Raw genomic sequence first — 12,216 nt, 5'->3', positions numbered from 1 at the left:
GAACAGCAGAGAATGTGATGACCATCTAACAGTGAAAGAGTGTAGGCGGGATGGTGAGGTGCAGGCACAGAGATGCATGCACCAGATTGTACTCTCCGTTGGCCGAGTGTGTCCCCATTATTGATAATGAGCCAAATTCAGCCCCAGCGCAAGTGAGGACAACTGAACTGAAGTCAATGGACCCAGGTCTAGTTTTGACCCATTGGGATTGAACTAGCATAGTTCAGGGCAGAATCAGACATTTAGGGCTTGTCTACACTCACTAGGGGATCGACGAGCGGCGATCGATGCATTGGCAGTCGATTTAGCGGGTCTAGTGAAGACACACTAAATCGACGGCAGATCACTCTCCGGTCGACTCCTGTACTCCACCGGATTGAGAAGAGTAGGGGGAGTCAATGGGAGAGCGTCTCCCGTCAACATTGCGTAGTGTGGGCCCTGTGGTAAGTAGATCTAAGCTACGTCAATTTGAGTTACGCTATTCACGTAACTCAAATTGCGTAGCTTAGATCGAATTTCCCCTGTAGTTTAGACAAGGCCTTAGTAACTTGTTTAGGCCTTCAGAATATGGCCTTTCTCAGACGCACTGAAGCTAATGGGAGTTTGAATGACTACACGCTGAGTAAAGGACCTCAGATTTTGTCCTCTCTGCTTTAAATATATACACATGTTGCCTCTCACTTTATTTTTTCCATTTTTTCTATATTAATAAAAAATTCTCCCTTTCCTTTCAAAACAACCAATGTTCTTCCCAGTGAGGTGTTAATGAAATAGTCTGGTGGTCACTCCACCACACCGGGCAATCTTTCCACTCAGAAAGGTGCCATACTAGGGTAGGCAGCTCATCCAGCCAGCTGTACCCTTGAACATTCTGACTAATACTAATACTTAGTATTCAGAAGTCTCAAGTTTAAGCAGGTTTTTCGTTCAAAAGTAAGAAGTAATACACTATGGCTGAAAAGAAATAAAGCTAATAAAGAAAATGCATCTTTTAGAAATATGTATTTAGCCAAAAAAGGGGGAGAAAGGGGTCAGCATATATTTATCTTTCACAAAGCACTTCCCTGAGGCATTTAACACATGACACAGGATGTGTCAGTCATTGTGAGATAATCAGGCATCTCCTTGGATGTGTGAGGAATGAGGCTGAAAGGCCAAGCATCTCCAGTATCCAACAAGTGCCATTATCTCAGCTGGGAGTGTTATTCCACGTAGCCCATGGTAGAACCTGAGGGTTCTGAGTAAAGATGGGAACGTGCAAATGGGTAGGTGCTGTAGTTCTAATCTATCTGGCTGATGGCCCATAATGTGTTAGACTGGAGCTCTAATTAGACAAACTGGGGCTGCATCCTGCATGGAGCTGAGCACTCTGATCCTGATTCAGCAAAAGATGCATGCTTAGTTCTTGGCTAAGCATTGACTTTGTTGGATCAAAACCAGACTGCTTGCTTTCTCGTAGGATCAAGCCCACAATCCTCAGAAAATGGATGGGTTCACTGGTTTGAAGGAGCAAATTGGGAACAGCTCACCTGTACTCCAGGGTCCAGTTTGGCCCTAATGTGGCAGGTGAAGACTCTCTTTAGGTTACTAGTGGTGGTATACCTGCTACAGCTCTAACAGTCGTTAAAGTAGAACCATCATATAAAACTCCGACACACAAAACCAAACACAAGCACTATGACTTGGCTAAATGTAAAGCTTTTAACACTAACGAAATGTCACCACAATCGCTACTTAACGCAAACACACTGCCCTTTCATTTGTCTTTGAACAGGTTTCACTGGAGCAGAGCAGAACAGTCAGATGAAGGAGGAGCAGGTCTGACGACACAAACGAATGAACTTCTATATAAAACTTGAGGTAGAACATTGCTTTCAAGGTTTGGAAGTGCTTGACATCAGAATGACGACGACACAAAAAAAAGGACAACACCATGGCGGATATGGAGCATGACTTCTGAGGTAGTACCAAGCTTATGCAGACCAAGTGCTACGCTACTTGTTTTGAAAACAAAGGAAGACACAGATATTTGCTGCTTCCCCGAAGACATTCATTCCGGTTGAGGTAGGTTTTGAGTCTACTCGGGATGTTTGTCCAAGTCTTTCAGTAGCCCTCATGCAGGCCTCTTTTGACACACATGTTTTTCTTATTTATAGTCAATCACCAAAAAAGCATCCTGAGAAATAGCGAAAGTGTACAAAATCATCAAATCCATGGAGAGGTGGCCTTTCTCGGCCTGAATTTTTGGAGTCAAGTTAGAAGGATTCATCTTAATCCAGTCATCGTGAAATAAAAAATAGATCACAAAGTACTCCTAAAGCTGCTAATGTGGAACATGGGCTGGGATGCCAAGGGAACAAGGCTCCGCCATATTCCATCATTGATAGAGACTGGAGAATTTGTAAAGTCTGTTACCTAGCAGCCATGGGAAAAACAATTATGACCAGTCTTAATAATGCAATTGTAGGAAGAAATGCACAAAGAGGCCTGAGACAGGTCAGGAAGATAAACTTCATAGCACTTCCAAAAAGCTGTATATCGATATAAAAGAAATAATAAAGCAAAAACAAAAAAAATCAGACTGTAGAAATCTTAAATTGACCTGAGATTGACGAATCATTGTAAAGACATCACCAGACATGGAAATGGTTCTTGGTGAGTCCTACAAGAGGCTTAGAGACTTGGCAATTATCCTTCATTGGTGGGACTATGTTTCAAAGCTGGGACTTCCTGGCTAAAGTTGTGTAGCGGTCCACCCTGATCATCAGGAGCCAGGCTTCTGGCTGGGGGATCGAGCTGTTCTTCTATAATGCTGACTTCATCCAGTGGAAGGGTAGATATCTGAGTCTCATCATGTGAGTCAGGTGGGATGTGATCTGGCTGAGAGGAGAAAAAACACCTTATTACAAAGACAATAATTGTTGCATTTGGCTGTCACTACCAAGATCCTGGGCTTCTTAGAAATGATATGGCTCATCCAGGAATAAATATGCACATCTTACATAGATGTCCTTAACATCTACAGTTTAAATTCTACCCCACCTGCCAGGAATAAGGATTGTTTGTGGCTACCAATATGAAGTTGTACATTCGTAACCAACCCCGTTTGGGCTGACAATGGGGTTCAAACTTGAGGCCGTCAGGGCTAAAAGCAGGAGCCTCTATCACTTGTGATAAAAGAATAATTCCTCTAGCTAGCAGCTATAGTAGACTCTTAACCTCTTATATGAACTAGCCACTAGCTGGAGACAAAGACACACACTCTCCCAGTGTGGAATGGATTAAACATTAGTGCTTAGCGGATCTATATTTTCAATGTATGGAAGGGAATTAAGCGTATAAATCTCTCCACATAACAAGGGGAGAGGAGTGTGTTTGAAAGGGGAGAGTGTCCGTAAATCCTATGATTAATGTCAAGGCAGGACCCTTACCATTATTCCCTTATCCTGTTGATCCTGGGAAGGCAATGATAGAAACAACCTTTCCAGTTCGTTCATCTCCAGTTGCTTCCCATTCACGTCCAGGTCGTCCCTGTCCCTCCGAGCGGCTCCATTCAGAACCAGGCCTGTGGCGTTCCTCTGACTCCTCGGGATCTGGGGGGTTGACAGCTGTTCCTGGACGTTTTTACACATCAGCAGTCTGGAAAACCGAGAGGGGAGGAAACTGAAAGTGTAGCACCTCCCAGCACTGCATGTCGCCCCTTTATGTGGGCCTGGACACACCTCGCCGTTCACATCTTACAGTGAATTCTGTGCTCATATACAGCCTCCCAAAAGAGGAGCGAGGCTCAGAGAGAAGCCGAGAGAAGCCACAAGTCTAGTCTTTGTCTCCGCCTCTCCTCTCCCTGACACCCGAAACCCCTTCCACACTTATCGGTGCGCCATGTTCTCTCACTCCTCCTTATAACCCATTTTTCTGACACGGCTTTCAAAGCAGATCTCCCTGCGGATGTGTCCACCCCATGTGCCACCCCAGCTATTGCCCCAGGTAGGGTAGTTAGTGTAACTGTCTTTTAATGGGTTTTGTAGAGGGGGCGGTGCTGGATTGACATCAAAGGCCTCTTGCCGGATGTGGCTGCACAGTTCTGCTTACGATAAAGTGAGCACCCCAACTCCTATGCACTTCAGGTCTAATCCAAGACCCTTTGGAGCCAATGGAAAGACTCCTATTGACTTAACTGGTCTTTGATCAGAGCCTAGGTAAGCGATTACTGTACCGGCGACAGGGATGTTATACAATCCCACGTGGAGGGGCACAATCACCAATGGAGGGAGAAGTGGACCCTGCAATCACAAGTGGGACCACGGCCTGGCCTGTGGGACTCACAAATGGGAGGGGGTCCATGAGACATTCGTGCTACTGCAACGCGGTAGAGTCTGAGACCCCTTCGCCAGCTTGAGACCCACCGGCGCAAAGCAAACGGCACAATACAAGTAGATAGTGTATTCATGTCACCCGGCCAGTGTGGGGAGAGAACCGTACCTTCCTCTGTACCCAAACATGAGGAACAGGACACAGAATATAATGCACGTGACTCCAATGTGGATCCCAATGATGATCCCCGTGGTGGAGGTCTTATTATTTTGCTCATCTTTCATGCAGTCACACGGGGGATTCAACACTGTGAGGAGAAGCAGCGAAAAGGGAGTTAGTCACTGGGGTTTTAGCCACCTAGTGCTCCCGATGCCTAGACACAAGAGCGCCGCAGCACATGCTGGGGTTGGAAGCCCAGCATCAGGTCATGTTCTCGGGTAGCTCAGAGGCTGCCTCTCCTTCCTGGGCCTAGTTGTAGAAAGAAGGAGGAGACAGGGACGAGGCAGCCGCAGTCACAGCCTCCTGTGACTAGGGGGCTGCTCTTTTCCCCCTGCTATCAGGACCTGGAACAGCTCCCTCCGCGTTGCCCCCCGGGATGAGAATGCAGAGCAGGGGGAGCCCAACTGGGGATGGTGGGGGGCTGAGCCAGCTCCAGGGAAGAGACTGGTCCCAGCCCAGCAGCAGCTCCTCCCTTCCCCCTCCCCTGCCCCGAAGGAGGTTCAGGTATGGGAGACGGGAGCCAGGGTGGGGAAAACGGGCGTGGAAGGCGCGTCGGGGGAAGAGGCTGTAGAACCAGCAGCCTGGAGGGGAGGAAAAGGGTTGGGTGGGAGAGGGGAGGGCTGAGGAGTATTTGGGGAAGGGAAGGCTTGGGTGGGGGTGTTGGAGGGGAGGAGGGGGTGTTGGAGGGAGGGGTAGGGGGTGTTGGAGGGAGGGAGAGGTGGGGGGTGTTTGTTGGAAGGTGGGAAAAGTAGAGGAGGGGAGCCTTTGGGCGAGGGGAGGGAGTTGTGGGGGAGAGGGAGGTTTGCAAGGGTCAGGGAGGAGGGAATGTTTGGGGGGCAGGAGGTGCTCACAGTACTATGAGGGGTGCCTCCCCACAACTTTGCTGGCAAAGCGACTCCCTTGCTCTCCTTAACGCCCCATGACAGCAATGGCCACCAGTGAGGGGGCCCTGCCGGCTGCTCTCAGAGCGGGACTCCAGGCTGTGGCCAGCAGGACCCCCCGGCACGGGCTCTTTGCTCTGGAACCGGCTCCCCGCCGCCCGTCTGGTGGCTCTTTAGGACTTGGCGTAAGATGTGCTCGTTCGTCGTGGCGCTCTCGTCCCTTGGGCCCGTAGCCAGAGGGTATTTATCCAGCACCGGGTGAGGGGTGTGGAGGCGGGGCTGTCTCTCATCTGTGCCAGCTGTTGCTGACAGTCTTTCATTGTAATGTCCCCAGATCAATCAACCGATATCCATGGTAACAAGCACTGGCAAAAGCTTTGGACACCATTATTTAAAGAATGAAATGGGATCAGGCTGCCAAGCATAATATTTGTTTTATTCAGACTGCAGGTCGATGGCTGCAGCAGGCTGCCAGCTGAACACTCTTACAAACGTATGTTATCCCCTCTCTGTGATCTGTATCTAGAAATGCCATTGGAATAGCATCCCTGGGTACCGACTGAGCCTATGTAACTACAGGCTAAAGCTAGCTGAGGAAAAAACAGCAGCTCCGCAACAGCTTTCCAGGAGAGTGAAGCACTCTCCCCAAATACACCCCATGTATCGCAGTTCGCTATTTACAGGCCAGCGTCTCCCCCTTTCCCTTTGTGCTGGAGGGGCTAGCAGGGACTTTCAACTGAACTAATTCCTAAGATTTTGCTGCAGTCGGGCAGTTCTGCTACACGGTAACAAAAGCTTTCAGCCTATTCTCCCGAGACAAGCAATTTCCTTTAAAAGCAGAGCCTGCATCTCTGATCTCTAATGCTGTGTTCAGATGAAAAGTGAAAGGATAACATACAATTATTTTGCCTTCCTGCCTGGGGATCTGTAAACTTTGCATTTTCTCTGTGTCAGAGGTATGATGTGAATTACACTGGAGGAAAAATGCAGACAGCCAGAGCAGTTTATAATACCTTATTCAGTGGGATCCCCCAAAATAAAGGCTAAGGATTAGAATGGAGCTGATGGATTTATCTGTACTTCCAACAGAGATGAATGTTTACTACATTAAAGGTACAGTATGAATAACAATCTATGTTTTGAAGATATTCCCATTGGAAGTCTGGTGAAAATGACTCCCAAAGCACCAGGGTATTTTTCAACACATACAAGAACAAAAGGTGTGAGCAATTAAAGATTCCCCCAAGAGGAGAATCCTCTTGCCTCCAGGTAACTAAAGCGCTGATGCATTCGGTCTCTTTCTCTCTTCCTACCAAACATAGATGCCCTCCAAAGAACTAGGTGACAATTATTTGAAACCTGATTTTCAGAGGCGCTCTCGCCCACAATGCCAACTGAAATCAGTGGAAGCTGCAAACAGTCAGCGCCTCTGAATGCAGAGCCCAGAGAGGAGTCTAGTCTAGGTGAGAAAGAGCCAGCAAACGCATCCTTAACCCATCACTGCGGCTCACAGAGCAGAAGCAAAACCACCAGCTGTTCTGAGACCAATTCCCTGCAGTGGGAACAGAATCCTAGTAAGTAGTGAGAGATGGCAAAACCATGTTAGACCGGGGAGTCATCTCCTTCCAAAGCCTAGATACCCTCCAATGTGAAACTGGTAATACAGCTGATCATAACCAAAACTCTGTTCACGTCCATTCCTGTGCACCAGCAAGAGGAGCAAAGGATGGGTCAAATCTGGGCTTCAGTTCAGGCCCAGATTTGTAAAGGGATTTAGGCACGTCTCCACTCAGCACTGCAAGGACTAGGAAATTTAGACAGTGATTTTGACTTCCGATGAGAAGTAGGCTCCTAAATCACTTTTGAAAATGGGACTTAGCATCTAAGTCAGTCAGGTCTTGCAGCGCTAAGTAGAGCAATGCCTAAATACCTTTACAAATCGGAGCCTCCGTTCTTTTGTCAGTTTCAGACAGGCTCTTCTTCATTTTCTTGTTCACAGGCATTTCCTTGTTTGTTTGCTTGGTTTGTTGACAGAAAGAGATTGTCATGGACAAAAGTGTCCCAGATTGTTAACAACCAAGCAATCGCTCCAGAAACAATGAAAAAAGAACGAGGAGTCCTTGTGGCACAAATTTATTTAGCCCACGAAAGCTTATGCCCAAATAAATTTGTTAGTCTCTAAGGTGCCACAAGGACTCCTCGTTCGTTTTGCTGATACCGACTAACAGGGCTACCACTCTGAATCCAGAAACAATGATTCTTTATCTGCTATTATCACCCACTTGCAATAAGTGTGGGGAGATTTAGAAAAGCAGGACAACAATGGGCTCCTTAAACTACTATAACCAATACAATCTCATCTAATCTGTCTAATGCACCCAACACACTAGTGACCACACCCGGTTCTGCGTTCAGTCCGAGCACTAAAAGCCTGACTTGCTCTCCTGAGTACAATGAAGAGACTCCAAACTTGTCTAAATGTAACTAAGGATAGAATTTGGCTCTGGGTCTATTAAGAGCCAGATTCTGACCTCGGATACATGTTCTGGGTTCCCACTGAAGTCAGTTGGAATTGCACATATACAGAACGAACACCCAGGATTTAACTCTAAGACTTTTAAAACACTGATGGTGATAAAAAGGAATGGCCTTTGGGGCAGGGACCATCTCTTGATTCTGTGTCTGTACAGCATCTAACCCATGCGTGGGGCTCCTAGGTGATGCGATAATACAAATAAATAACAGCACTTGTCCATGCACAGCTGTTGCTTGTGAAAGAGAGGGAGCTAACTGTGTGCACTCTCTAACCTGTGCACCAAACAGTATGCCACATTCTCCATCTGTGGCCTGTACAACCTGAATTTAGAAGACAAACACTGCTATTTAGTTACAAGAGTACCGGAAACTTGGCACATTTTGCTTTGTTTTCTGTAACTAGAGATCAGACTGAACTGAGCCAGATCCAGAATGTTTTCCTTCCTAGCAACATTAACGATCGGTAATGGTGGTTTGGAGTGGGCTACAGAGTTGGCGGTTCATGCCCATATTATTTCCAGTTGCTTCCTTTAGAAAGAAAGAAGAGGTGATGAACATGCATAAAGATTAAGCAACTGGAATTAACCACATTAGCCACCAGAGGGCACTGCTTCTCCATGCAACCTAGCTTCAAATTTATTTGCTGTGCAGAAAATAAAGTGCTTCTTAAAGGTGACGGTTCAGAAGTAGCAGCATACAGCGTTGGATGCACGATTAAATTAACTGTGTGTTAGTAAGACCCTCACTGTCTCTGGTTTTATCACTCCTATGCTGTGAGGTTTCACATCGCGTACACAAGTTGGACTGATTCTGCCTCTTACCTGTTCTTTCAACAGTTTCTCGAAGGGATACAAAGCGCACAGTAGAATTTCCATCCCCATGCTGGTTATATGCCAGGAGTTTTACTTCATATACCACTGATGGGTCTATTTTAGAAAAGACACGAGGAGGGCATTTCAGGTTAAAGAGCTACAGTACACTAATCTTGCTGAGCCTGCACTTGTCATGAAAACAGAAACATCTTACACGCATTGCAAAAGCCAGTCACTGTCAGTATAAGGATCCGAACCTGCTCTCACTTAAATCAGCGGGGGCAGGCTGAGAGCCTAAGGGAGAAGTGGAAAACAAACCTTGCTAGGCACTCATGATATATATTTCCTAGCTGTTGTATATTACTCTAAACATTCTGTTATAATGACAACATAAAGGGGAATTTTCTTGCTCAGCGAAGACATGTAATGTGGATAACGCCCTCCTCTGTACTTACCCAAGTGAGTAATGTTATAAGATGTAATGTTGCTGGGCAGGAGCATAGGGCCAGTAAAGTGGGATAGGTGAACTTTACGGTAGTAGAGTTTGAATCCTTCATGCTGGCCCAGTTTGACAGAGGGCTCCCACACCGCTTGGATGGTGGTGCTGTTAAGAACTTTAATAAAGAGGGATGGCATTGCTGGGACTGAAACAGAGAGAGAGAGAGAGGTTTTTCACGACTTGGGTCATGCTTGTTCCCGTTGTAGCCTAAACATAATCAGCAGTGCACAGAAAAATAATGAAATCCCTGCTAGCATTTCATGGTAGCTGCTGAGTCAGGGGGTGTGATAGAAAGATTCACTTGATTGAGATTAGCATAGGCTAGATCCTGCTTTTATAGTCCTGAATTCCTTCAAGAAGTTGTGTGAGTTTCAAACCGTTTCCTGTTCTCAGCATGGCGGTTCAACAAGCTAGGAGGCTACTTTGTAGATTCTGTTGCAATTTGATTCTCGGCTCCATCGGGTCAGGTCAGGAATGCAGGAGCATTGGAAGTGAATTTCCAGATTCCCCTCTCCTCCCCCCAGGGCAATGGTAGCCTTTTAGAGTGATTAATCCCTGAGGGAGGGAGAAACCAGAAGGATGGAGTTAGAGACATCAGTCTTAAAGCAATAAGTGAAATATGCTGCAACCGGCTGAGCTCTCAGGCTTCCTGCACTGACTTGCAGTCACTGTTCCAGCAGCGGTTGCTAGTCTGGGCTCGGCTCTGCAGTGTGTTTCAGGGGCCATTACACAGAGAGGTTAATAAGGAAGGGAAAGAATCGGGGATCAGAGTGAAAAACAAAGTAGTTTCAATCAAGGCAGTACGTTCCTCTACATTATGTTGCTGCTACCTTGCAACCAGTTTCATCATAATCTTTTTGTAAAGGGATGTACTTACCGGATCTCAAGGATGCATGTGGTTGGGGGGCAGGGGAGATGCAGGACTCCCGTCTCTTACTTGGTTACCCCCACTTACCCATAATGCTGATGCCTACACCCCCCAGGGCCTGATCCGAAGCCCAATGAAGTCAATAGGAGTCTTTCCATTGACGTCAATGGATTTGGGGCTCAGGACCCTTGAGACAAGGGGAGGAGCTGGTAGCATCAGGAGTGCTTTACCCCCACAAGGGGATGTAGCTAGTTGGGTTGTCCTCGAACATATGCACGGGGCACCGCTGCATGGCTGGCACTGACAGAGTGTACCAAGGGCTGCTGATGAGCTTGGTCCATCCAGCGCCCCTGGGGGTATTGCAGCTCTTCCTGCTCTCCACAGGCCACGTGTCGATTTATGCCACGGAGGTAAAGAAAGATTTATAGTCAGAGCATTGGGCAGGCTTAGAGCGAGCTCTATGCTCCCCAGGTCCCATGCTCAACGTTCTTCACGGTGGCTGGAGTGGTGAGCTGCACAGAGATTTTTCCCACATTTGTTTCTTCCTTGCACCGATCAGAGTTCGTGTTTTCACACAAAGATAACCAGAGCGAGACCATGTACCAGACGCGAGCCAACCCCACCTAGCTTGACGGCCTGAGAAGCTCCCCAGTGATTTGTGGGTCTGCAAACCCAGTTCAGGTTTCCCTGTAATTTAAACATGGGGGGGGGGGTTTCATGGCTGATTCAGTTTAAAAAACAAGGTGGTTTCCTAAGTGTTGGAACCCCCAGGCTGCGTTTTAGGGATAGAGAAAGTAGACTCACATGGGTGCCTGCCCAACACACAATACGAGAGACAGTTTGGACTGTTTTCGGTTTGCTTTCCCCTTCCTCTCTGTGCTCCTCCCCGCCCCCCCCAACTCTCGTGCACAACTTTCTTTAGACATCCCAGGTGGTGTTCTGTCATTCACACTTTTGCTGACTACCACAAAACTCGATAGAGCAAATGCTCTGATCAGTGTCTGGCCCTTTTGCACCATTCACTAAGTGCAAACTGACCACAACTGGCCCACAGAGAATTTCCTTGTCAAAGGGGTGTGCTCCCTGCTGGTGCCAATGCGCCAGTTGTGCGTCCCTAACACCTGGTGTAGGGGGCATGAGAGGGGAGGGAGGAGGTGTTTTGGGGTCAGGCAGGAGGAGTGGCAGAGATCTGCTACACCATGGCAATCCTGGATGGTTTTAGGGTCCCTGAGGGACTCTAAACCAGTTGTGCAGCTTGAAGTCGCTCGTCCAGGGCTTGCGCCAAGAATCAGAGAGCCGGACCTAGCTCCTTATTGCCTCTGCTCTTGGTGCAGGAAAGAATCTAGCCCTATAACAATTTGGGAATAAATCTGATCTCAGTTAATCCTGGTCGACAGGAACACTGGAATTGCCAAACTGCAACAGGACAATAGTCCATGCATAGCAGTGTCCTGTGTCCAACAGTAGCCAGTATCAGAGACCTCTGAAAAAGGTGTTAATCTTCCATGAAGTACCTAACAGGGATGAAACTAGTATCTGAGTCCAACTGGTTAGGAGTCTGTGCTCAAAAGAATAAGGATTGGTGGTCCTGTAGCTGTATCCTAGCTGCTGTAATTACAGTCATTCTTCTTTTTCTTAGACATGTCTAACCATTTATTGCAGTGCTGGTGTAGCCACGTGGGTCCCAGAATATGAGAGACACAAGATAGGGGAGGTAATATCTTTTATTGGTTGGTGGAAGGTACAGGCTTCTGAGCTGCACAGAGCTCTTCTGCAGACCTGGGGAAGGAAGCTAAACTGGGACAGACTGCAAAACAGAAGGGGGTAAGGCATGTTGGAGGTGGTTTCTTCCACCTACTTTCACAACAAAGATGTCACCACCCAGAAGCACCACGTCCCCACTGACAATCCTAAGAAAAAAGAATCATTGGACTGGACATGCTGCCAGAGGACAAAACCACACACGGGATCATTACATTGATTACTTCCGGAAAAAAAATTCTCTGTGAAATCCTCAACAAACATTACATCCACCACAATCTCTCTACCACCAGGAGGAAAGCAGATAGGCTCTGAAATCCATCGACC

General features: G+C 47.3%; 1 protein-coding gene and 1 long non-coding RNA gene across 2 annotated transcripts in view; one reads left to right on the top strand and one right to left on the bottom strand.

The window, feature by feature from the left end:
- Positions 1-1,138: 1,138 nt before the first annotated feature.
- LOC123343736 lies at positions 1,139-2,334 on the top strand. Its single transcript, XR_006572335.1, has 3 exons — positions 1,139-1,265; positions 1,775-2,064; positions 2,157-2,334. It is a non-coding gene; the product is annotated as an uncharacterized LOC123343736 (long non-coding RNA).
- A 354-nt stretch (positions 2,335-2,688) lies between these two features.
- The window catches only part of IGDCC3 (immunoglobulin superfamily DCC subclass member 3), a 176,288-nt gene continuing 166,760 nt past the window's right edge, over positions 2,689-12,216 (bottom strand). The window contains exons 10-14 of the mRNA XM_044978899.1: positions 9,217-9,405; positions 8,771-8,875; positions 4,483-4,621; positions 3,432-3,639; positions 2,689-2,880 (exon numbers count right to left, since the gene is read on the bottom strand). Coding sequence (XP_044834834.1) covers positions 2,689-2,880; positions 3,432-3,639; positions 4,483-4,621; positions 8,771-8,875; positions 9,217-9,405 — 833 coding nt within the window. The remainder of the gene's footprint in view (positions 2,881-3,431; positions 3,640-4,482; positions 4,622-8,770; positions 8,876-9,216; positions 9,406-12,216) is intronic.

The sequence above is a fragment of the Mauremys mutica genome, chromosome 11 (assembly GCF_020497125.1).
Source record: "Mauremys mutica isolate MM-2020 ecotype Southern chromosome 11, ASM2049712v1, whole genome shotgun sequence".
NCBI classification, from domain to species: Eukaryota; Metazoa; Chordata; order Testudines; family Geoemydidae; genus Mauremys; species Mauremys mutica.
This window is presented reverse-complemented; position numbering and strand designations above follow the sequence as displayed.